Source organism: Eriocheir sinensis, chromosome 56 (assembly GCF_024679095.1).
Source record: "Eriocheir sinensis breed Jianghai 21 chromosome 56, ASM2467909v1, whole genome shotgun sequence".
NCBI lineage: Eukaryota > Metazoa > Arthropoda > Malacostraca > Decapoda > Varunidae > Eriocheir > Eriocheir sinensis.
Window position 1 is genome coordinate 10,878,667 of NC_066564.1, and position 27,555 is coordinate 10,906,221.

At 42.0% G+C, this 27,555-nt stretch overlaps 1 protein-coding gene across 3 annotated transcripts in view; it reads left to right on the top strand.

The window, feature by feature from the left end:
• The window catches only part of LOC126984303 (DNA repair protein RAD50-like), a 175,944-nt gene that overhangs the window by 109,757 nt on the left and 38,632 nt on the right, over positions 1–27,555 (top strand). For all 3 annotated transcript variants that reach the window (XM_050837928.1, XM_050837929.1, XM_050837927.1), the window contains exons 18-21: positions 648–817; positions 10,983–11,183; positions 13,041–13,247; positions 18,283–18,456. In XM_050837928.1, coding sequence (XP_050693885.1) covers positions 648–817; positions 10,983–11,183; positions 13,041–13,247; positions 18,283–18,456 — 752 coding nt within the window. The remainder of the gene's footprint in view (positions 1–647; positions 818–10,982; positions 11,184–13,040; positions 13,248–18,282; positions 18,457–27,555) is intronic.

A 27,555-nucleotide genomic window follows, 5' to 3' on the forward strand; every position in this document is an offset into this window, starting at 1 on the left:
CCACGCTCCTGTATGAAAAACTGCGCTTATTTATGTCTTTCAAACAAATCCCCCTCCTCAATTTCTTACTATGTCCTCTCAGTTGCCTCCTTCCTTCCATCTCAGTTAAATCATTTATATCCAACACGTCCATTCCACTTGTGTTCTTGTACAATGCTATCAGGTCTCTTTCTTCAAGTGTTGGTGAGCCCAGTTCCTCCAATCTATCCTTGTATGACAAACTTGATAGTTCTGGTACCATCTTAGTTGCAATCCTTTGAGTCCTTTAAAGTTTCCTTTTGTATTTTCTTGTGGGGTGATCAAACTACTGCTGCATACTCTAACCTTGGTCTAATCAATGTTGTTATTATTTTCTTCATCATGTCCCCATCCAAGCAGTGCAATGCCACTTTGATGTTTTGCAGCAGACGAGGGAAGGAGGGGAGGGAGCCCTCCTTCGTGGATTACCAATTAGCGAAGCTAACTTTTCGGTTAGCAGCGCCCACCACTGGATTTAAATTCACGAAATAACAACAACAGCAAAAGGAAATCAGCTGTTGGATGTCTTTGGGCCAGGCAGTGTTCCCAGAACATAAAACTCAATTTCATAGATTTTTTTTTTTTTCCATGCCAAACTCTCCCCTTAACTCTTGAACATGTGCATCTAGATGGAGACTTGAGCATGGAGCAAGCCATGGCACACCAGAGTGAGCTTGAGGACAGTCACCGCAGAACTCAACAAAGACTTGAAGACCTCCAGGAAAAACTAAGGGAACATCAAGACCGGCTGCAGGGGTACAAGAATCGCAAGCTGGAGCTTTCCAGACAAGAACTTGAGGTAGGTTATACAGTTGTGGAGAAAACTTTTCTACCTTACTCCTAAGTATTTTAATTGGGTAACCTCTATCTGCATGGCATATAACAAGGTAAGAGGAAAGTGGAGTGAGGAAGAAATAAAGAGTGTCAGGAAAGAAGAGAAAAACAGACAGAGGATGAGGAAGGAAGGGAGAGGACTGGATGATGAAGTGGAAGACGGTTAAACTTGAGCAGCAGCAGAAAGTATTCAGGTATTAACAACAAGCTAAGCAAAAATATTATTTCAACGACATTGTGTAGACCAAATATTTCCACTCAAAATGTTAGTTGAAAAATACATAGAGAAGGATAGGCAGCTGTTTGCTGCGTTCTTGGACCTAGAGAAGGCATATGACAGGGTTGACAGGAAGGGGTTGTGGGATGTTCTAAGGATATATGGTGTGGGAGGGCATTTCCTGGAGGGAATCTGATCCTTCTACAAGGATGCGAGTGCCTCTGTACACGTGAAGGGTGAGTAGAGTGAGTTTTAGCAGCGTTAATGTGGGTGTGAGACAGGGGTGTGTGATGTCACCATGGCTTTTTAATGTGTACATGGACAGTTGTATGAGAGAAATGAAAGCCAGAGTCGGGAGCTTGGTCCAAGGGTGAAAGTTAGAGGTACAGAGGAGTCATTGGTGGCAGGCCTGTTTGTAGATGATACAGTGTTGTTGGCAGAGAATGAGGGGACACTGCTGAAGATAGTGAATGACTTTGACAGGGTGTGTAAGAGATGGTTTGGACATGTGATGAGAATGGGGGAGAATGAATTTGTGAAGAGAGTGTATAAAGGAAAGATTGAGGGAGGGGGTATTAGGGGAAGACCACCTATGAAGTGGATCAGTAGGGTGAGTGAGTATTGGAGCGAGAGAGTTAGAAGTAGCAGGATTGAGTGTGCTGAGAGGGAGTGCCAGAACAGGGAGAGATGGAGACACATCTGCCGCAGCCACCCCCTGGAGGGAAGTTCCCGCGAGAGAGCAAGGTGTTGGAGATGTAGATAGATAGATAGATAAAATACCCAAATATTGATTTTGATTCAGATCCAGTTTAAAAGTCGCCAACTACCTAACCATGCGGCTGGTTGTACTGGGTTATATGTTACCAGTAGCAGAGCACTACCTTAAGCCCTAAATACACTGCCGAATTCTGTCTCATGAATGTGCGCGAATATGCAAGTCATCCTGTGTCACGAACAAGTTCGGCATCTTTCTTGCCTGTTCTTGGCCATTCGGGGACATGTCTGCGTCCACCACGCGGCTTTTGACAGTTGGTCTCGACCGCCACGAAAGTTTCATGTTGCATGAAAAATTCGCGGCCGTCCGCCGAATGTGCACGAATGCAAAATGGACGCCAAATTGTCGCTGAAATGTCGCCAACATGTTGCAGATAATTTGGCGTCCGATTCACGGTGTTGGGCGAATTGTCGCCGAATTTTGACCGTTGAAATTTAAATTTTATTGGCAAATTTGTCGCCGACATGTCGCTGACTATTCGGGGACATGTCCCTGAATATTCGGCGAATTAATCACAACACGGCAAACGGGTCGCGGTGGTAGGTGTACACAAGGGTCTATCTATCTATCTATCTATCTATCTATTTATGTATTATCTCTCTCTCTCTCTCTCTCTCTCTCTCTCTCTCTCTATATATATATATATATATATATATATATATATATATATATATATATATATATATATATATATATAGAGAATAAAATAATAAAATATAAATATATATTAAAAAAGAAAATATGAAAAAAACGAAGAATCTGATTATATAAAATAGGTATGGAACTAACATTTTCATTTATTTCATAATTAATTTACTATTTATTACTTTATTTATTTATTAATATCATCATTCCGCCATTATTTAACCGTTGTTTCATTTTCAGTTATTTAGATTTATTTCTTCTTTCAGTTACTGGTTTGTTTACTGATATTACGTAAACATTCATTCATTCTAAAATATTTATAGGAGAGCAAAACAAAAACAAGGCACATTTATACATTTTATTACACATACTATCATACATATTACCACACATATTACCACACATGGTATTTATTCGCCCACAATTCTGTCCTGTCGGGCCACTGCTCCCCAGGTGTTGTAGTAGTCCATGAGGTAGGCGCGGATTCCTGAGCTTCTATATGCCACATGGGCATCAGATGATCAGCTGTCGGAGAATTGTCCCCGACATGTCGCCGACACTTCAGGGACATGCAAAGACAATTCGGAGACTTGTCGCCAGTTATTCTGCGGAAAAAAAAAAAAAAAAAAAAAAAAAAAATCAGATTTTGAGCTCGGCGACATGGATGCCGAATAGTTGGCGACATGTCTCCGAACTGTCCCCGAATTGTCTTGAACATTCGCTGACATGTCGCCGACATGTCGCCAAATGGTCACGAACTGTAAGAATCTTGGTCATGTCGGCGAACTGGTCGCCGAATTTTTTCACGAACTGATTCGGCATCAAGTTTGTGGCCGAAATTCGGCAGTGTATTTGGGGCTTTAACTGCCCGGACTATATATATATATATATATATATATATATATATATATATATATATATATATATATATATATATATATATATATATATATATATATATATATATATATATATATATATATATATATATATATATATATATATATATATATATATATATATATATATATATATATATATATATATATATATATATATATATATATATATATATATATATATATATATATATATATATATATATATATATATATATATATATATATATATATATATATATATATATATATATATGCGTATTTTGAAATAACACGAGGTCCAAAATCCAAATAAATGTTTAATTTCATGTTTTTTTCACTTATACGCGATATTTTATGGAGTGGCCACCAGATGTCTACACAGCTGAGTTCAGTTCTTGCCATGCCACTTGAACAACAATACAGTACCCACGCTGCCACGCTACTCAACAATAGGGGTGGGCAGGTACCGGTACTAACGGTACCAGCTATACAGCATGGTACCGGTACCAGACTGCTCGGTACCGGTACCAACACTAGCCAGCCGCTCATGGTGTCCCTCATTTCTTCTTCCTCACACGAGTGAGGCTGAGACTGAGTGCCTGAGTGGATATCTCGGTGATATGGATATTCTCTCTCTCTCTCTCTCTCTCTCTCTCTCTCTCTCTCTCTCTCCACTGAATGCAGTGAATAAGCATATTATTCCCACCATCACTCGTTGGTTATGACAGACAACTGGGCAAGACACAATTCACGTGGTTCTGGTGACACGCGCCATGCAGCTGTTTGTTGTATGGGTGTGGTTGTGTGGTTTGTAAACAATGCAAATGGCGGCCGGGCTGGTATTGCGCGAAATAACTCCTCGTACAAGACTCATGATGTACAGTTTCTGATATCATATTTACCCCATTATTCTCACTAATATTAATAATTAATAATGAACACATGGATATTTTTTTCCAATATGATTTTTTATGTAGCTTGTACTGCTCCTTAGTCATACAATCTTAAGCCACCTGTGACATCAAGATCAAGATCATACAAATGGCGCCCGACGGAAAAACGGGATAACAGCAAGGCATGGGCGATCCTCCACCGATTTAATTTTTGTATAGTAGTTATTAGATCGCCCTGTATTCTATGGTAACATATTATAAGACAGCTATGGACTATGAAGGATTATAAACAATAATAAAGGTAAGTTTGCCGTTGTTATTGGATAAGACGAAAAACAGACCCTTAAAAACACCCCAAAGAAGAAAAAAAATCATTAAAAATTTGTACATTCGGCGTATAACGCGCAGGGCTAAACTTTCAGGCATTTTTTATGTGAAAAAGGTGCGCGCTATACGCCGAAAAATACGGTATTTATTTTTCGACAGAAACCTACCTCTTGTTTGATTTACATTGTTTTTGATTTACGCTATATATATATATATATATATATATATATATATATATATATATATATATATATATATATATATATATATATATATATATATATATAGATATATATATATATATATATATATATATATATAGATATAGATAGATATATATATATATATATATATATATATATATGCACACTGTCACCTCTCGATTAACACGAGGGTTACATTCCTGGAGATGTCGCGTTATTTAAAATCGCGTTTTTTAAAATCGCGTTATTTAAACATAATTTCCCCATCGGAAACAATGGTAATAGGGTGGTTACGTTCCTGGACACAGGGAAAATCTGCCTATTTTGGGGATTTTGTTACTGTTACCTTAAAAAGAAACACTATTAATACATTAGTGGGTCATGGAAACAAAAAAACAACAACGAGGACTGGCGTGTCTGTGACGCGCGTACTAATTGGTCACGATGTGCGTACTAATTGGGAATTAGGGCGAGACTGAAATATTGTTGCGGTGTTGTTTGCAGCCTTCTAAACGGTGTTTGAAAAATCGCGTAGTGTACTAATTGGAAAGGGGGGGGGGGGGGGGGGCCGTTCTTATCCAATTTGTATGGCCCCCCCCCTTCAGGGTTTATTGGATTCCAGTAATTCCAGGTGTAGGCACTAGTTCAGTCCATCATCCATCTACCTGACACAAGAAAACATGCAATGAATCACATTAAAGCACTCAAAATAAGCTTCCCCCAAAGTCACTTCCCTTAGGTTTTGGCCAAGAATTTACAATTTTTTGTGATTTTTGGGGGATACATTTTTTTTTTTCCCCTTGTTAATTAACCCTTTCATTGCTAAACGCTCACAGCAAGCGTGAGGCATATTTGCTGGTGGTGCTAAACGTTCGCTGTGAGCTCCAGCCGCTTTCTAATCTCCCGCATTCGAGAGTGTTCCAACACTGTTTTTCACAACACAGGATTGCCAATTGAGTGGGTTCTTCACTAAATTTGGTGGAAAATCATATCAGCCCAGCGCTGCAAATCTACGGACGAGTAACTGGTGGGTGTTCTTGTTCAATATAATGGCATTTTTGCATAGCTTCACCTATCACCTGACTGATTCTTTGACCAAATAGTTGTCAATATTGCAGTTGGCAATACAACCTTGCCAGAATCTCAAGGAAAGATGTCCGCAGTTCCCTCAGTATGGCTGATCATCCCTCACGCACTGACGTAAGTGTTCACATTCATCACTCCCTGAACGTGCATGTACAGTCGACGATAGAGAGTAGTGTCACGGTTTTCAGAATGTTTAGCCTGGTGGCGGTATATGGCAACTATACCACGGTGGCGCATTCACTGGCGATGTTAGTGACGCGTATCAGTGTGTACAGTGTGTGTGTGACCGTAAAATTATAATGTTGTATAATATTATATTATATTATAATATAATGTGGTTAGAAATATACCAAATTACATGAATTCAATTTAGAAATGCGATAACGAATGTCTTCTACATGATGATGATGATGATGACGAGGTAAAACATCACGAACAGTCTGAAACACTTTTTCTTATTAAACTTTGAAAATACCGTGTGCAATGCTGTCCTTCACAGAGGCAGGCAGTGACTAATGCTCCTTACCATCAAACAGCAAATAGGCTTGAGGGTCTGTTTAACTCGCAGCCTTAATTCCCGTCACTATAAAGCCTCAAAGACAATTCAGATCATCAAAAATCTAAAATCATTTCTCCGTGAAGATTACGTATAAAAGTATTTAAGTATAAATATGTGTGTGTGTGTGTGTGTGTGTTGAGTGCGAGGGTAGAAAAGCCCGCGGTCGACGCCGCCGTCATGTGAACGTTTATAGCCTATTATTACGTATATATTTTTTTTTAATAAAGAACAAGATCTTGGCTGTTAGGGATATTTTTTAAGTCAAAAGGCATAACAATCTCCCTTAATAAGTGCAGTATATTTTTAAATGTATCATAGTTTGATAAACAACTTAGAGTTGCTCTTGACTAAATTTGAACGAAACTAAAAGCTCGTGTCAAAATGTAGCGACAGAGCCTAAAGAGAAAATATTTATTAAGCGTTAGCGACGGCCACTTTTGATAAATATCTATCTTAAAATTATGTAGAGTGCACCTGTGACCACCGATCACCACAACAGTATGATTTCGATAGGATATAATAATTTTCATGTCACGTGGAGGGGTTGCCAGATGTCGCTTTCTGAACGAAACTTACTGGACAGTGTGTCACTACTCTCTATAGCCGACTGTACGTTCACAGGAGAGGCATACATAACCGACTCCTATAGATCTGGGCCTCCTCTTTCCAATGGTGTTTTTGGTTTTTAGTTGTGATGAATAGTTTTTGAGATACAGAGGTTAACCCCCTCACTACGGCCAGGCCAAAACTGCGCCCCGCGCGCCAAATTTCAAATGTCGCTATTGAATATAACAAGTTTTCAGCCATAAACTCAACATAATCATCATGTAATATATATGAAAACCATTGCTGGGCATGATAACAGAAAACCTTATTCCCGATAACCGATAACTGATAATGAAAAACCTTATCGGTGATAACCGATATTCGTTAACTGGAGACACAAATATAGGCGATAACCGATAACCGATAGCCGATATAGATCCACAATTCTGATACTAGCTAGCGATAAGTCCAATAGGCAAAAACGATACTATATTCATATTTCAAATAAAAAACATAGATGAATTCAAATTTTCATTATCTGTATTTTAGAAAACTTATAAAACCTGAAAACCACACATTGACATGTACATATGGACGGTAATATTAGTAACGCCTGAACCGGTGTTGTGTTATTTGGCGTCCCCACCGTCAACAAACACTGGTCTCTCATGAACTGTGCATGCTCAGACCAGCAAGCGTAGACGTATACACTCTCCAAAGCTTTTTAACCGTAATTAAGAGTTGCTGGAAGGCTGAATCAGACATACAGTACCACTACCACCATCTCCGCTGTTTCTAGAACGACACTCTGTACGAGTTGTATTTATATGTACAGAGTGTTCTAGTAAAGGCAAAGATGGTGGTAGTGTATGTCTGACTCAGCCTTCCAGCAACAATTCTTAATGTGTTAAAAAGCTTTGTGAGAGTGTACAGGGCTACGCTTACTGGTCTGAACATGCACAGTTCACGAGAGACCAGTGTTTGTAAATAAAAGCGCCAGCTTTTGAGGATGGGACACCAAATAACACAACACCGGGTGCCTTCAATACCATGGCATGGTCACAAACAAATATGGAATATCGAATTTGAGGCCGTGAATAATCATTTTTTGGGCGAAGTTAAATGATTTTACTCCTTGATATATTGATTTTTTGAGTCTAACATAAAAAAAATAACCTAGTGATTTAATGTTGATGATCTAAGTATGAAATCTCTTCACCTAAGATATTTCATACCCCGAAGTTTTTTCATACAACACCGGGCGCCTGGGCCACGCATGCGCAGTAGGGAGGAAACAACGGGTTTTTCTTCTGAGAGGCAGAAAAAAGTATCAATTATCGCTAGTTTGGTTACAAAAGTAACGAAGATACCGCTATATATATAAATAAGTAGCGGATGGCCGATAACCCGATTTTGTTATCAATAAAGTATCGCGATGACTTATCGCGATAACGCCCAGCTATGATGAAAACATGCAGAATCAAACGGTGCACAAAAAAACTCACTACGGCCGGGCCAAAACAGCGCCCCGCGCCGTATCCGGGATCGCTGTGCGCACCAAATTTCAAATGTCGCTATTGAATATAACAAGTTTTCAGACATAAACTCAACATAATCATCATGTATTATACATGAAAACATGCAGAATTAAATGGTGCACATAAAGAAATATAAATTAATTGATAATTTTGAGATGTAAGCATAAATATAGATAAAATAACTTGTATATTGGTTAAAGCAAGCTAGAACGCAGTATGCGCGTCCTCTGATATGATACAGGGCACGCAAGGACGCAGTATACGCGTCCTCGTGTTGAAGGGGTTAAAAGAGACCCTCCCATTGGGCTGCCTGACTGCGCCTGAGGGGATAGTCGCATCCCGTCCCACGCGCAAAGAAAGGGTTAATAGACATTACTTTATGCATGTGTGGGGGATTATAGCCAGATAGTTAACCCTTCACTTCAGGGTGGTGAAAACGGCCCCCCATGCCTTATCCGGGGTGGCCGCACGCCAAGCAGGGAAAGGAGAAGGCATGGAACAAATGGAGGAAAAATATGAGGATGGATCTATGGAATGAGTACAAAAGGAAGAGGAATGCTTTTGTCAAAGTAAGAAGAGAAAAAAAAAAGAATTTTGAGAAAAATATTGTAGATAAGTGCAAAGACCAGCCAAAACTGTTTTATAAGTTCTTAAATGGAAAGTTGAAAAATAGAGATGAGATTCAAAAAGTTAAAGTTAATGGTGAAACTTTTGATAGTATAAGTGAAATAGTAGAAGTGATGAATAACTGTTTCCAAACAGTGTTCACAAGGGAGAGTGAGTTTGAAGGTGTAGATGCAGTGCCGGGGAAAAGAGTGGGTCTGGGGAGAATACAAACATCAGCAGATGAAGTTAGAAAATTATTGGAAGAATTGGATGCGAGGAAATCAGCAGGACCGGATGGTATATCAAATTGGGTGCTAAAAGAGTGTAACCAGCAAATAGCTGAAAAGTTGAGCAACTTGATTAATGTCTCACTAGCACAAGGGAAGGTACCGAGAGACTGGAAGAGGGCTAACACCGTCCCAATACATAAAGGAGGAAGTAGGGAAAACCTGTGAAGAACCCACTCAATTGGCAATCCTGTGTTGTGAAAAATAGTGTTGGAACACTCTCATACGTGGGGAATTTGAAGCTCGCAGCGAGCATTTAGCACCACCAGCAAATACGCCTAACGCTCGCTGCAAGCGTTTAGCAATGAAAGGGTTAATTAACAAGGGGAAAAAAAAATGTATCCCCCAAAAATCCCCAAAAATTGTAAATTCTTGGCCAAAACCTAAGGGAAGTGACTTTGGGGGAAGCTCATTTTGAGTGCTTTAATGTGATTCATTGCATGTTTTCTTGTGTCAGGTAGATGGATGATGGACTGAAGTAGTGCCTACACCTGGAATTACTGGAATCCAATAAACCCTGGAGGGGGGGGGGGGGGGGGGCATACAAATTGGATAAGAACCCCCCCCTTTCCAATTAGTATGCAATTTTCCAAACAGCGTTTAGAAGGCTGCAAACAACACCGCAACAATATTTCAGTCTCGCCGTCCACCATGGAATTATTGTTTTAATTTCCCTGCATGAGTGTAGTAATTGTGATGATTGCATGTATATAAGTATACAAACTTTCAGTTGATATAACAAACAAGCTTTGTTAAATATGGAAATGGTTGGAAACAGCAAACTTCAGCTCATATAACGAAGTTGTATTCTAAAAGTTTGTATCCCTTGGATATAATGAATTCTCGAAATTGGTGTCACTCCCCTTTCTCCAGTTGGTTTGTTAAAGCGAAGGTTTAATGTATTTATACGATAAATATCACAAATCTGGTCACTCTGTCCATTCATCTCAGCCTGTGGGTGGAGGATGTGATCACTGCCTTGCTTGTTTGTGAACTGATATTCTGTTTGGAAGCGCTGGAGCTCTGTAAACTAACAGCTGTTCCACCCGCGGTGGAATATTTGAAATTTCAACTTATTATATATTCAACTAAGTATTACTAATATTTTTGTCTGGTTGTAAGTGTAAGAGGTCGCAAGTTGCATACATTGTAACTCAAGGACTACCTTTATCTCCAGTTATATTGTTTAGATGCTTCACTGGTGACAAATCATCCTTAATCATCACTCACAGGTCTTTCTCCTCTTTTCCCCTTAATATTATATAATGTTCCACTTTGTAGGTGTATGTAGGTCTCATTTCACTCTTCCCCATTTCCAGTACATGGCATTTATTTTCATTAAATTCCATCTCCCATGTTTTACTCCATTCAAAATCTTGTTAATGCCCTCTGCAACTCCTCGCAGTCATTTCTTATTTTCCTCAATGAATTTGCATAATCTGCAAACAGATTCATGTAACTGTGTGTGTGTTTGTGTTCGTGTTTCTTGAGTCATCAGAGCTCTAGATAGGCCAATACTTAAGCAGCAATATGTCCAAATGCCACTATTTTGATTATCTTTTTTCAGCTCAAGACAAAAATGCAAGAAGTTTTGAAGCTCAAAGAGGAAAAATCTAAACTGGAAGAGAATCACAAAGAGTTAGAGGAAGAAGTGGAGCAGGCAGAGACTGAAGTGGCTCCATTCAAGTACAAGATACTTGAGAAAAACAAAGAAAAATCTCAGGTTGTGAGGAACAAGGAGAGCCACATTGACACAGAAAACAGAAAGGTAACTGTTGAATCTTGATGACTGTCTCAGCCATTGCTTCCCTTGCTGTCTTCTGTCTATTTTCATGCTCCTTGCTTTTGAACTTGCTATTTGCTTGCTGTTCATCCCTCCTGCATCTCCACTGCAAAAGACTTTCTGATCAAGCTCATCCTTATCAAGTCCAGCTTCCTAATACAAAAGTTATCCAGTATTTTCATTTTAATATTCCTTCACTGCTGGTTTGTTCCTTCATCTATTGCATGTTGTTTTTTTCAATTTTGTTTTTCCTTGTTAACCTGCACGGTGCCAGGTTCATATATACATGGACTAACCTGACCGTCCTCTCAGGTCTTTATATATATGGACTCGACTTAAAAAAAAATCATCGTGCCATAAATACTTGAGTTAGCCCTGTAATATAGGACCTACCTTTGGCAAGTATCCCAGGTCACCAAGTGTCACCATTTTGACAACACTTTTACAATATCAGTATCACCAAAATTGAAATTATTGTATTAAGCAATGCCTTAATTTTCTTTCAAGGTTTTCTGCCTTACATACAAAGTGTTTCATTCCTTAACCCTTTCCCGCACCATGACGTGATTCGCATCAAAATCGAATCTTCTACATCTGAACTTTTGACTCGAATCGCATAAAAAAAAATTTAATAATTCTCCAAAAATAATCTTCCAGAATCACGTCAAATTTTTTTGCGTCAAAGATCTAAGCTAGACCTATAAAATAAACAAATCGTCAACTCTCATTCCATTGGATTTGAAGTGATAATTGCCCGTGTCTTAGTTGCCTCTCAGCAGGCAGCCTGTGAGAGCGGACTGTCGTCCCTTTAAATTGTGTCCAGAGCCTGGTAACCCTAGATTACAGTTGTCAGACAAAAGTGGTGAAATTTATTCCTAATTCCGATGTAAAGCGATCGTGCCGTGGCCATGATACAATACTTTGTTTTATATTTGCGTGGATTAGTAACTGTTACTATTGGAAAATATGGCTAAGAAATTATCAAGTGAAGAGATTTTGAGACCCATTTGTACAGAGCATGATGATGATTCTCATGAAAGTGAAGGTGATGATGGAAAAAGTGAAAGAAACTCCAGCAGAGAGTGTTAGGGAGAGAGACTTAGGGGTAATTATTATGATTATTATTGTGTCTGGCGAAGTTCTTCCAGACAGAAAATAGGTGCGCTAATAGTCATGTTTGTTATTGTTATCAAAAGTCTATTCCTGACAAAATTGACTGCTATTTTGACTGCCTTGACCTGGCTGTTGTGTTTTGTTTGCTGCCCTCAATGTTTCTTCTACTGGAGAGAACAGAACAGAATAGATAGAGAAATATAGTTTTCCTCCATTTTCTCAAGAAATGCGGGTCGTACGAAAATTCCAATAATAGCGTTGGAATCCTCATAAAAATCCACTTTTATTGGCATATAAATCATAACAAGTCAACTCAAGAAGTTTCGAGCTACGAGGTGGTGAACGTAAGCATTTTTTATTTGTCTGTAATCAATGTTTTTTTTTTTTCGGAGTCAGTAAACTTTGCTATTTATTTGCATTTCTTGATATTTTTTTCCTTCATAAGGCAGAATAGTCTCTTCCAAAACCAACAATATATAATGATGCCAGGAAAAAGAATACTCGTGGGTGAAATTGATAACAAAAATAAAAATTTGACGCATTGTCAGGCCATTCCGCGAGGCCCCTTAAGGAACCCCAGACAGACATCGCAATGGAAAGAGAAACATTAAACTTTTGGTGCGTGAAAGAGTTAATTTTTCATTGAAAGTCATCTCCCAAATCACTTGTTAATATGAATGCATAAATCGGGATTAATTCATTATGATTATCTAATTGTTTACTTAACAGGTGAACACCATACTAGAGAAGCATCGGAGTGTTCATAGCACTCACTTAAACATCAAAGAGTACCTTGCTGGAGGTGGAAAGGAGCAGCTTGAGAAAGTCCACAAGAAAGTATCATCTCTACAAGACGGAATCAGCTCCCTGCAATCAAAAAAACAGTCCGTTATTGATGAAACTAAGAAAGTAGAGAAAAAAATCACTACTCAGAAGGTGAGTACCATATGCTCAAATTTTGGGATACATATTCCACCAGGGAAAAAACTTGCCATTAACACATGTGTCCTTTACCATGTGTTTTCATTACCATGTGTACCCACCTCCATATTCATTACCATTATCACTCATTAGCATATATACCTACATTATCATTATGTACCTATTACCGCATGTACTTGTGAAAGTTTGTGTATATAAGTCGACCTTCACCAAACTAATGTAACTTATTAACCCGTACAGCCCCACGCTATTTTGAGCTTTTTTTTCACTTCAATCCTGAGCCCCTACTAATTTTTTTTTTTATTTATATTTATTTTATTTATTTATTTATGTATTTATTTATTTATTTTTTTTTTTTACGTCTCCGCCTATTGTGCCGGTAGGCTTGCTTGAGGGGCCTGGATGTTATTCGGCCCCAGCCCGTCATGGCGCAGGCAAGTGTTTATAGTGGCGCCATCTCCTGGCTCATGCTCATGTTCTTGATTCTTGGAAGGTTTCCTCTAGAGTCTGGGTTGATGGGTGGTCTTCAGGACAGCATGTGGGTAGTTTTAAGCCACGCGGCGGTGACTGAAAAATCCGAGGTGGTAGCGTGGGGATTCGAACTCGTGTCGTCCATCACACGGTGAATGTGGCCCAGCACGCTACCACTTCAGCCACCGCCTACCCTCACTGCATAAATCAGTTGGAAATGATCTAAAACTAAGGGCAAAAGGTATAATAACACTCTTATCAGCTTATTTATGTCTATGGGGGATGGTTATGGAGTGCGCTATGGTGTGTCCTCCCACCCGGCCGCCAACCTTCCTCATCCTGCACGCCACCCTGACACTGTATAGTTCTTGCTTGAAACATGTTTGTAAGCAGTAGGTCTATGATTGTCTCTTTGATTACATACATGCACATCTGTGTAAAATTCCCCCATTCAGGGCCTCCTCCGTTTCCTCCCCTACTTCTGCTGCCGTACATTGGCCATAAAACTTCTCAGTTTTGAGCGCGGTGAGGCGATATATGGTGCAGGGGAGGGCAAGCATGCTGGAGATGGGCCAGCAGGGTCAGTGGTGTGGTCAGGCGACCCACCGCCAACAGGACCTCACCACTTTTTCCCTCTTCTCTGCCTGTCTCCCTGTGCAAACCCAAGGGCCTCGGCTATTTCCTCCTCCATTGGCTCATCGTCTGTGGACACCATACCCTCTTCGGTAGCGTGGCGTGACGACGGTAATTCTACAAAGCCACTGGTATCACCGTGTGTGGCTGCCCTCATCACTACGGGAATGATGGGGGTTTCAACCTCATCCAGTTCATCCTGAGTTGGCTCATACTCATCCCCAGATGACTCAGACTCACTGAACTCACAATCAGAGTCTAGAAACATATTCAGAGCCTCTTGAGCTGAAAGAGTGGAGCAGCGGCAGTCAGACATGACATATACAAAAGGGAAAGACTCTGATGGTTTGGACACGTAAAGACAGCAGGGGAGGATACAGTGCTGGGAGTTTTGGAGAGATTAGAGGTAGAAGGAAGACCAGTTGGTAGACCTAGGATAATGTGGAGAAGGTGTATACGGAAAAACTTGGCATTGATGGGATTGGATGAGCATCAGGCAGAAGACAGAGTAGAATGGAGGAGATCCTTAAAGCATCCAGCCGCTCAGGAAGAGTGAAAACGGATGTTAAACGAAATGATGATGATGATATTCAAGCGTTCATAGGTCTACTTGGGACACATCTTTTTACTCCAACATACCCTAATGAGTAGGTTTAGTTAGGTTTACTAAAGTGGTGTTGAAATTTGTTTAGTCTAAATTGTTTTTAATGTAAATACATGCAGTACATTACAGGTACCTTGCAGTTTACACAAGTATTGTGTTCCTGGTGAGTTCGTGTATGGTAAATTTTGCGTAATGTATACATGCTGGAGATCACAGAACGCTTAACCTCAGGTCTTACTATCGTTGCATTAATGGTGTCCTTTCTATAACAAGCTGTCCTCTCCACTCCTATGCTGGTGACTCTACTCTGCATTACTCAACTTGTTTGAACAGAAGACCCTCCCCACAGGAATTACATGATTCCAGGATGGAGGCTGCAGAATGCTTGACCTCAGATCTTGCTATTATTTCTGATTGCGGCAATCGGAACTTTTTGTCCTTCAATGTCTCAAAACTCAATTTCTCCTCCTATCAACTCGACACAATCTTCCAAATGCCTATCTCCCGTTCTTCGACAACACACAGCTGTCACCTTCTTCTACAAAATACATTCTCAGTCTAGCCTTAACTCAAAATCTTATCTGGAAACTTCATATCTCTTCTCTCGTTAAATCAACTTCCGCTAGGTTGGGCATTCTGTATTATCTCCACCAGTTCTTTTCCCCCTCCCAGATGCTGTTCATATACAGTGGCCTTGTCCTTCCTCGTTTGGAGTATGCACCTCGTGTGGAGGGCTCCACACACACAGCCCTGGTAGACCGAGTGGAGTCAAAAGGCTCTTCATCTCATCAACTCCCCTCCTCGTACTTCCAGTTTTCATCCTCTTAAATCTGCTGCAATGTTGCTTTTCTTTCTATCTTCTATCGATATTTTCATGCTGACTGCTTTTCTGAACTTGCTAACTGCATCCCTCCCCTCCTTCCGCAGCCCCACTTCACACGACTTTCTTTTCCTGCTCATCCCTACACTGTTATACTATTGTTACCCCTTACGCAAGAGTTAACCATCATCTTCATTCTTTTATCCCTTCGACTTGTGAACTCTGGAACAGCCTTCCTTTGCCTGTATTTCCTGCTGCCTACGACTTGAACTATTTCAGGCCGAGAGTATCAAGACATCTCTCCACTCGAAATTGACTTCTCTTTTGGCTTCTCATTCTATTTTCTTTCATTTGAGCAGCCTCTGGCAGTCTTTTTAATTTTATTTATTTATTTATTTATTGCCCTTGAGCTGCCTCTCTTGCTGTAAAGAATATAATGTCCACTATATGAGGACTGGAGTTGAACTAACCATCAAGTTCTGTCATGCAATTCAGGTCAGGGTTGCCAACTTCTTCATAGCACTTCCCTTAGAACTCGCTTAGAGTGGGATGCACAGGAAAACACCTGTAATCTGGCAGCCACTCTGAGAACTAAACTCCTGCTGTGAAGCTTTTTAATAATATTGCACTAACCCCTAATGGTCGGCAGGTTTCAACTTATATGAGTTTTCCCCCCACCCGCCCGCTATGCTGTAGTACGGGTGGGTGAGTGTAAATCTGCTGATTTTGAGTTATTTCCCACTGCGCTCACTCTTAACCTGTACTGTACTAACTTTAAAACACATCATTACTTACCCTCAAGTCTTCCCCTATCGAATGAGACAAACCAGAAGTCTCTGCACTGCGTGTGTGCGGAGATATGATGATTATAAGTGGAGTAACTTTCCATGCTGGAAAGCGTATGTGTTCGTTCGCGCGGCGTGGCTATGGCGACTGGCTGGTGCAGGATGACCTGCTAATACCACCCATCACACCAAGGTCTCTCAAGGTCTTCTCGCTCTTCCCCAAACCATGGCATTTTTTGGTGAGAGAGAAAGAGAGAGAGAAAAGAGAAGGAAAGAGCGCATTGTGTTCGTCGGGCTGAGGGGAGTGCAGCGATCTGAACATTTGAGAACTTGAAAAATCACGTTAACTCATTAACATAAGCAGGCAGAAACTTGCTACCGAGCGGGGTGAGGACCTATTCATACGCACTTATAAGCAGTGTAGCCATTCCAGCGAAAAGTTGCTCGATTGGGCTACAAATATATATCGACGATATACCACGTCAGCCGACCTTCTAGCCCAGACAGTATACCACATCAGCCGACCTCTACGAGTAAACGGTATAGCACGTCAGCCGACCTTTAGGGGTTGAACCAATTTTGTGTATTTTAAAAGTAAAACAAGAGGTAACCTACCTGTGTATATTTACCTGATTTCACTTTCATAATGTTGAGTTTCTTTGGCAAATAATCAACCAATTCTATGTAAAGGGTAGGTGGTAGCTGAGTGGTTAGCGTGCGGGCCCCACATTCACCGCGCCATGGACGACGTCGGTTCGAATCTGCTGCCTACCACCTGGGATTTTTCAGTCACCGCCGAGTGGCCTAAAACTACCCACATGCTGTTTTGAAGACCACCCATCAACCTGGACTCTAGAAGATACCGTCCAAGTGAATCAAGAATGAGTTCCGGGGAGAAGCATGAGCCAAGCATAAATGGCGCCACTATAAAAATTGTCTGCACCATGACTGGCTTGGGACAACCACCAGGGCCCTGAAGAAAGCCTACCAGCGCTATAGGAGGTCGTAAAAAAAGAAAAAAAGCCCAGCATACAAATATTACTCGATAAGAAGTGTGTACTGCAGAAACTGTCATAGAAGGTTCCCAGCTTCTCTCAGATTGTTGATGTTCCTGTTACAACTCACTTCACTGCTGCAATCTGTCTTGATCTTATATTGTATTATTGTCTTTCAATCATCTGCTCCTTACTTTTTCCCTTTGTTTCAGGTTTTAGATGAAAACCCATAAAATGAAATAGTGTTGGCCTTCCAAATTGAACCCTGTAACACAACACTTAACCATCTTCATTGTTTACAGGTCTATATGGCATCCAGAGTTTAATTTGCACTTTTCGTCCTATGCACACACACGAGAGTGGCTTACAAGCATTACTAAATCTTTGGAGGTAATGTAAAATACTGTAAAAGCCACAGCATTTAGACAAGGATGCAGCCTTCCGTCTACCGACATACCGAAAGTGATGTACAAGCATTGGTTTGTTTTTGTTTTGACATGAGCTGTGGCGTCACAAACAAACTATATTTCTTGGACAGGTATTGGTGAGAGAGAGTTTGCAAGTGAGGGATTGAGTGTGTTAAGAGGGAGTGCCAGACAAGGGAAAGTTGGAGACACCTCTGTCATGGTTTTTCTCATAAGGGAACAGCATGTTGGAGGTACACATAGATGGATAAACTTGCATAGTGTTGAAGTAAATCATCTAAAAAATTTCATTGCAGGAGAGGAAGAGGAACCTTGATGATGAGAAGAAGATTCGAGACAAGGAAAAACAGGCTGAAGTAATCAAGCGTGAGATATCTGTGCTGGAGGAGAAGACGAGAGGATTCAATATTGAAACGGTCATGGAAAAGAGGTTGGAGTTGTCCAAGAAAATGAGTGAGCTTATAACTAAGGTTGGTATTGTTGGGGGTTTACCTTGGTGATCAAACTTTTATTTGATTAGTCTGGCACCTACAAAAATCTAGAGCATATTTAAGAGATGACATACAGGATTGAAGAGAAAATTATGGGTATAACATGGATAGTTAGGAAGCAAACATCATTCATTAGGGAACAGACAAAGGTTGAAGAAATTCTAATGATAATTAAGAAGAAAAGGTTAGGCAGGTCAGGCCAGAACTCATTAGATAGACCAGTGGTTCCCAACCTTTTCAAAGCCATGGACCAGTCGAGCAAGCGAAAAAAATTCTGCGGACAAGTACACTGACATTTATATAGTCCAAATACATGATTTAATTTTTAGCAATTTAAAATTCAGTGGGACAATACCATGTAATGTAATGTTTCACATTATACAAAGTAAAGTGATTACAAAGGCTAAATTATTCAAATGGACGCCATGAGGGCAAAATACTACACTAACTACAGCACTTAGTACTATAGTAGACATGGAAAAGACTGGCTGTCATGGTGATAAATTCATGTACCTATTGCAGGGTCTATCAATTCACCAAAACGTAATATCTCATATTAGAAATCCATATATATAAGCAATAAAAGATGCTCATATTCAAATAATTTTTCATATTAATTCAAATCTTACAAACATTTAATTCAATTTTTATTTCATTATAACTACTTATTTGAAAAAAAATGCTTTGACATTATTATTTTCTTAAATCATGAATAAAATAAAGTCACTAGTTTAGCAACTTGGCAGACCAGCAAATCATAAGCCATGGACCGACACCAGTCCGCAGACTATATGTTGGGAGCCACTGAGATAGACAACTAGATTAAGGGAGCAGCAACCCAGAAATTGTAATAGTATGGCCAGATGGAGAGATGAAGTAAGAACCTGTGACAGAGCTATATGGACTACACTTATTATCAGAGAGGGAGAATGGGAAAACATTGGAACTGTCCTTTATCTTTCTGTGGACTGATAGTGGCTGATGATAATGGTGAACCATAGACTTCACAATCTCTTGACGGGAAACGGGGCGCGGGGCCGATTCGCAGGGGGCCGATTTTCAAAAATTTAAAATTTAAATATTTTCAAAACCAAAGCAGCTAGCGACCTGAAACTAAAATAGGCACCTCCCTTAGGCATATATGAGTCTCCATGAGCAGCGGTATCAAAAAATTCAAAGTCGTTCCCTAATAAAATCCCGATTAATTGTTTTTTATATAAGTATAACAAAACTTAAAAAGGCTATAAAATCCTCAGATTTTACGCTAGATGCACAAACATCACCAAATGCAGAGATAATCACTTATATTTTCAGAATCAATAGCAATATTTAGCATATCTTATAAGTTTTTGCCCGAAATAGCTACTTATTTTTTTTTTATTTAGTGCAATTTTTTATGTAAGTTTTTAACATCTAATAAATCACTTAATTTTCACATTAGAAACTTAATACTTGAGGAAAGCATGCAGAAACATCTTAATTTTACTCAACAAAAGCAAAATATTCATTTTTCTATATACAATCACAACTGATTGTGGTTGAATTCCGATGTCACTATTGCCGCAGCACGTCTTGCCGGCTATCTGGCCCTCGTCCCTGAACAATCACTTTAGCCTTTTGGCCTATGACTTGTGGGCCCCGGTCAGTTTCCTGGACTTGTACACGTCCTTGTTCCTCGCCGTCTCCTTCCTGCCCTCCTCGATACTGCTCCTCTTCCTGCCGGTCGGCTGCTTCAAGGCCTTGTTCTTCCTCGCTTCTGAGGTCACGTCCTTGGAGAAATTAGCACCGAAACAGTTGAAGAGGGACCTGCTGATGTGCGGCAAGATGGTGTTGGCCAGGTTGTGCCCCTCCTGGCACCTGTACCCCTGCAAGGTCGGGTCTGAGGCCGCCAGGAACTCCAGGAGGTGCCTGAACCCGTCCCTGTGGCGCATGGCAAGGGAGAGGAACCTCAACCTGCGCTCCTTCTTGTCCTCCCTGCACATCAGGGAGTCCCACAGCGACATCCCGAAGGACGCCATGTGGGCCATTGGGAGAGATGGCCGCTTCAGGACCGCCCGGCCCGTCTCCAGCTCTCCCTTGTCGACCAGCTCGACCAGGGCGTCGAACATCACAGAGGGTGGTCGCCCTCTCGAGCTCCACGGTAATCTTCATCTCCTCCTGCTGGGCAAGCTCCTGCTTGCAGCACTCGGCCACAGAGGAGTTGGCCTGGACCTTCCTGGCCAGGTAGCCGGCGTGGTTGCCGAAGCAACTCGTCCGTCGGCGGGTCTGGCTGGTCGTCGGCCAGCTCCCTGGCAAGCTGGGCCAAGATCACCTCGTCGTCCTCCTTCTCCTCTGCCTTGGCCCGGTCCAGGTCGTCCTGCACGTCCCCGGGGAAGAACCCGACGAGCTTCAGCAAATGCAGGCGCTGGGCCAACCTGTTGCTCACCATGAAGTTCTGCACGCTCGTCCAGTAGTTGGCGCTGCACATGGTGCGGCGCTTGCCGAAAGAGTGCTCAGTCGGGTCAGAGTTGGCCTTCCCCATGCACACATACTCGACCCCGGGATCTTGAGGATGATGTCCCTGCAGGAGGCGGGCAGGGCATTGCACGTGATGTGCAGAGCCGAGGCGGTGGGTGTCGGCAGCCTGCCGATCTTTGTCCCCCTCTTCTTCTTCTCCTTGCCGGCCCAAACCTGGAACATTTTATAAAAAAAAAAAAAAAAAACTGAACAAGCTTGCTGTCGATTCAATTTAATTTAATCAACTAAAGTGTGGTTAGGTACCTTGCAAATCTCGCCAATCTCCTGGAGGAACTTGATGTTGGCCTCTGACTGCTCATCAAAACGGCCTGCCTGGTCCTCGACGCCTCCTTCCCCGCCCTCGTCACCTCCTGCCCTTGGCCTCAGCACGCAGCGGTACTTGTCATTCCAGCGCACGTCCTGCCCCTGCCACAAGACGTTCATCACCGAGATCATCCTCTGGAACATCTCGAGGACGTCGGCCGTGTCCCTGTGATCCTCCTTGCCCGTGGTCTTGGCGAGGAGCCTCAGCCCCGCCAGGATGAGCCCGACGCTCTGCTTCTCGATGGAGGAGGGCGCCAGCACCTTCTGGGTCAACTTGTAGCCGGCCTTGACCGACTTGTAGTTCTCCCAGCTGGCCAGCGCCTTCAGGCTCGAGAATCGGGCCGTCCTCGTCCTCTCCGGCTCCTATAGAGTTTTTTTTTATTAAGTATGAAGCAAGCAAAGTCAAGCTGGACAGGACAGCAACACAAGCGTCTAAAAGCTATCATATAAGAAGCCTCTCCCAGCAAGCTAAAGGTACACCATAAAAGGATTTGTATAGTACAATACGCTATGGTTTAATACAGCATGGAGGAAGAAAGTAACTACCTACTACAATATTTAGCTTTATCTACTTTTTTTACTACTTTTTTTTTTCAAAGTTCCAGCCAAGGCTGCCTAAAAAAACATGTTTCTGTTTGAGAAAAATAAGTGTTTTGATTCTTGTCTTTTTTATAAAATGAATAATGCTGGGCACTTACTTCAGCCCCAGGACACCTGGGCAGCACCATGTAGCCGTTGTTGTGGAAGCTGCTGTAGATGTTCTTCCAGAGGTGCAGGTCAAAGTAGACAAATATCTGCTTGTTGCCGTCGGCGTAGGGGTTGGTGTAGGACCAGGTGCCCTCGGGGAGCTCAAGGCTGGCGTAGTAGCCAGCGTTGGTGGCGTGGCCGTCAAAGCTGACCGAGTGGACGTCGAACCCCACCTCAGTCAGCATCTTGATGGCAACGTCATCCATGGTGGACGCCACTTTCGGCGTCATGCTGACCATCTTGGAGAACGTGCCCAGTGCAGAGTGAGCGTGCACTGACAGCAGCACCTTGGCCACCTCCCCGTCCTCCGTCATCCCGTGCAGGTCCCTTGAAGAGCTGCAGGCTGTGCAACGTGCACCTCGTCGATGCCCAGGTGGAGAACCTTCTCCTCTTGCTCAACGACCGGCGAAGGCCTGAAAAGGGCACGGGTCTCCGGGTCGATCCCGCCCCTGTAGGTGGTGGACTTGGTCACAAGCTGCACTGTCTTTTCACTGGGCAGGATGAGGCCCATCTCCTCGTTGAGCAGCCTGTACACCTTAAGGCCAGCCCTGTAAAGAACTGCACACTTTATCAAAAAGTCACTGCTGTACCTCCTCTGGCGCTTATTTTTCTGGATAAGGAGGAGTTGGGCCTTCACCAAGATAAGCAGGTTGCGCTGCTCAGCAGCCAGGGCTTCGACGTCAATGTCCTCGACCGCCTCCACCACCATCGTCACCTTGTCTGTTTCTTCAACGCTGTAGTTGTTGAGGAAGGCCAGGGCGTTGATGACCTGGCTCACCCTTGTGAAGACGTCCCTGTGGCCGTGCAAGATGTGGCGCAGCTTGCTGTTGGCGATCTTGACGCCGCCTTTGGCCATGACGAAGCTCCCGGTCTCTCCAATCCTCAGCACGTTGGCCATGGCGGGCAGCACTCTCAGCACGGGCTCGTACGTGAACAGGGTGAGGAACTGCCTGTTCTGCTCGATGGCGTCCTTGTCCAGGGAGATTCTGAAACGAAAATAAAATTTAAAACTTAAATTACCGGCGCAAAAATGTATTTTCAGGGCCAAAGTTTCTTTTATCTTCAGCTAGTTTTGCACAAAACTTGCCTGTAGTTTCTAGGTATCTCTGTCGTGATCTTATCCTGGAGTTCCTCGAGGTAGGATAACTTGTCGCTGTCCATGAACTCGTGCTCCATCCTCGCCGCCTCCGCCACCTGTACCGACCTCCTGGCCGTCGATGAGGCCATGGACGTGGACCTCTTGGGGGCGGGAGGCGCCTCCTGCATGCAGGGCGGGTAGGCCGTGCTGTGGCTAAAGTTGGTCGGCACGGCGTCCTCGACAAGCTGCTTCCTCTGCCTTTGCCTCCCTCCCTGCACTGTGGGCGTCACTTTAAAGTCACTGGCTTTGAAGTGCAAGGAGCAGCAGTACCTTTCGGCACTTGGGTCGTCCTTCTCGTCCCTTTTGATGTTCTTGAGCCACCTGGCCCTCAGCTCGTCGTCCCTGGGGAACTTGTGGAGGGTGATCGGGGTCCCCTTGGCGGCCTGCTCCTGCTCGACCGCCTTGTTGGTCAGGTAGCCCGTCTTGCAGCCCACAACCCAACACTTCTTCCCCATGGTGCACTGAAAGTTTTTATATTGAAATGTAACATAAAAAAAAAAAAACACGTAAAAGCCTTTTTTTTTTTTATGGACGCAGAAATGTCTAAATTACTAGTTTCTTTTGTTTGAATGTAAATTAATCTATGCACAACAGTGTAATTTTACATTCAAATAATAAGGTAATTTTAGTAACTGCTACAAAAAATTCCTGGGTGACACAATGACAGGTGGTGGAAAAAAATCAAGCACCGTCACCTGCATTAGCTTATAGCAGGTGACGGTGGGGTGTTCTTTTTTACTGTGTCACCCAGGAGTTCGTGGAGTTGTGTGTGCAGGCAACATCGTGTTTGGCAGTCGAATGCAGCAGGGTAGGGAGGGGTGGGGTGGAACGTGGCCTTGACCGTGAGCAGCAGCAGCGATGGTGGCGGTGGGGCACAGCGACAGTGTCTGGCCAGACTCCGTGATGAGTGGTTATGTACGCTCCCTATTGCCCAGTGCAGCTAAGGGACGTAGTGAACAGCCCCTCACTACCACACTGCACTGAACACACCACTGCACTGCACACAACACTGAGTCACTGCACTGATGGCGTGGTCGGCTCCTCCACAGTTTACTCCACGGGCGTCCTCATATCTTGTGTCTCCTCCGTCACTTCCACTCGATCCACTGCCTTCTGTGTCTTCTTGTATCGTCCTCTGGATCCTTGCAGTTGTGGGGAAGGGTACAGAGACGATGAATAACTGTAGGTCCTTTACTTGGAGAGTAAACAGAGGCAGGACAGCGATAATCCTTTACAGAGGGGAAGTGCCCAGCTGACTGCGTGCCTAAGGCGAAGTTAGGCGGGGAACTGAGCTGAGTTGCCATGTAGGCACTAACTAAACGTACATTTCTTGTTTCCTAATACGTAAAACTGTGGACTTCACTATCTTACAGTTATCATTCATTTTACGTAAAGATTTCAACCTAAAGTTACACAAATTTGCCATTTTTTACACAACGTTTTCAAAGTGCACGCATGGTGCTATTTTATATAAGTTACCTTGAATCCTCGACCAAATCACTCTAGAGACACTCCTGCCTGCTTGTATGCACTAAAACTTGAAGATTTCGTCCTGTTTCCACTTAAATTCGGAGTAAGAACGCAGTGTGTTTGAGTTGTCGCAGTGAAAGTCGCCATAACAATCGGCCAAGACTGAAGAGATTTCCCGTCAACTAGTTGTGAAGTCTATGGGTGAACATACATAAACTGTTAGGAATTCAAGGTTGTTTAGGGAGGTATTGGTAGTCCGTTTGCAAGATGAAGCATTGTTGATAACTGCCTTATATTATATTTCCCATATGTAGTTTTTGGGAGATTAATATATCACCGAATTCCCTGATTATATTGCAGATCCGTCGTATAGGTATTCATTTTGGTATCGCTCCATGCTGGTTCTCCACCATGTGGACCACATGAGTAATAGTTATATAGTGGTAGTTGGGGCTAGGGAGTGTTCATCTAAAATTGAAGCATGTCATCAATTACGATATCCAACCAATTCATAATTATCATTCGGTGAAACCCAATAATTTTTCACAAGCTGGTCCTTCGAACCGGATATTGCCTTACCGTTGCTCCCGAGCATGGCAGAAAGTTTTTTTTTGTGTGTGTGTGTAAAAAAAATATATATATACAGGGCACTGTTTGAAAACATGGAAATGATTCATTATGGTTGGGCCCGGGCTGATAAATTTTTTGAGTATCCACAGTTCCGGGAAGTGCTAAAACCAAGCTACCACTTGTTGATTGTCTTGTTGAGGGGTAATGATAGTGCCGAGATAGATGTGGAAGAACTGTCGGCTGATTCATTTGAGATTCATGAGACCACTGAATCATCCTTTTGGGTGGTAAAACTTACCCTGTGGACTTGCTGGTCTTGGACAGTGTATCTGACCTGGGAAGGAAGCCAACACATTTGGAATAAAGTCAAAGGTGCCATAAAATTTGATTATGAGCAGTGGGCAGCTGAATTGAATTAAGTATTCTGAAATTTGTTAGTATTTACCCTCCCCTTTGTTGTTGATTAATTTGCTCACATGATTTTCCTGAGCAGCTCTCTTGGGTGGCTATTCTTTAATTTAATTCAAATATGTTTACCAGGAGGAAAATTGCAGGCCATTGGGCTGTTTGCACAACTCTTTGGGACCAAATAACTCCAGAACTTCAGAGCTTTAGGGCAAATGAAACCCAACCTTAACCCTGGAGCTGCCAGTTAGAAAATAAATTTACAACTCTGGGATGACTATTTGATTCCCTTCTTGATGAACTAAGGATGATGATGAAATTAATAAAGTCTTCATAGAATAGGGTACACTGGAAGGGAGTCTCCTATCCTTAACTCATATTAATTCACTCTTGGTGGAGCCCAAACATCCAGTGAGCCTGAAATAAATTTTGGATCTACCCAAAATTAAATTACTAGAGTTCGACAGGAAATGCTCGAAATGGGACTCCTTTTGGGATAGATTCTCCTTTAGTGTTGATACTAGATCAGACTTTACTCCTGCAAATAAACTTAAGTAACTATCTGAAGGGAGCATTAAAGTGTAATGCTAAAATACTTGTTGATGGATTCAGTTTTGATTTGAGGATGATAATTATGAGGATGTAGTGAAATTATTAAAAAACACCAATGATAACCAAGGAGGGAAACAGAATGAGCTTGCATTTCAATTACTTCACATTAAATCCCCTTAGTTGCCATAGTACAAATTCATTGTTAGAATTTTGGGCCCAATTCAAATGCACCCTCATGAAATTGGAAAACTTGGGATATGACTTGGATAGTTCTAGTTGGCTCATCTCCCCTGTCTTGATGGAGAAATTACCCAGCAAGACAGTGGAGATGATACAACAATATCAGTGAAGACTATCCTAACTTAAAAGACATCAGGGCTTCACTCATTAAAGTTATATCTTGCTTGGAGTCCAAAGGCCCTGAAATTAAATCTGAAGAAAGGGCAACAGTCACTAAAGAAAGAGCAAGCCAAAGTAAAGGCGATACAAAGATTTATCATACTCGAGCTAAGTTAATAAAATCAGTTCTCGCTAAGAAGTTGGCTTGTCAATTAAGTTGTGTTTTATGTGATGGAACACACTTAACCAAGAATTGTGACATATATCTCGACTGCCCCAGCTGTATTAACCCCATCACTACAGCCGGGCCAAAACAGTGCCCTGCGCCTTATCCAAGATCGCTGTGCGCACCAAATTTCAAATGTTGCTATTGAATATAACAAGTTTTCAGCCATAACATAATCATCATGTATCATACATGAAAACATGCAGAATTAAATGGTGCACATAAAGGAACTCACTACGGCCGGGCCAAAACAGCGCCCCGTGCTGTATTTGGGATCGCCACGCGCGCCAAATTTCAAATGTCGCTATTGAATATAACAAGTTTTCAGCCATAAACTCAACACAATCATCATGTATTATATATGAAAACATGCAGAATTAAATGGTGCACATAAAGAAACATGACTTAATTGATAATTTTGAGATGTAAGCATAAATATAGAGATAAAATAACGCGTATATTGGCAAAAGCGAGCCAGGACGCAGTATGCGCTTTCTTGGATATGGTACAGGGCACGCAAAGACGCAGTATATGCGTCCTCGTGTTGAAGGGGTTAAGAGACTAAAAGTTAGGATGGTGTGGTTGATGTACATGCAGGCATCAAACTGAGCAGTATATATTTAAATTAAATAAATGCTCTATTTGCAAACGGGGTTCACTATAGCATCCTGTGTGACAATAATACTAAGAGCATCAAATCTTTAATTTGTTCCGTCACTCCCACAGATAATGACGTTCGCACAGCCATTCCAGAGGGAGCAGGCACTGTGATGAGAAACAAAACTCAGGTCCAGGCTAAGGCTTTTTATGA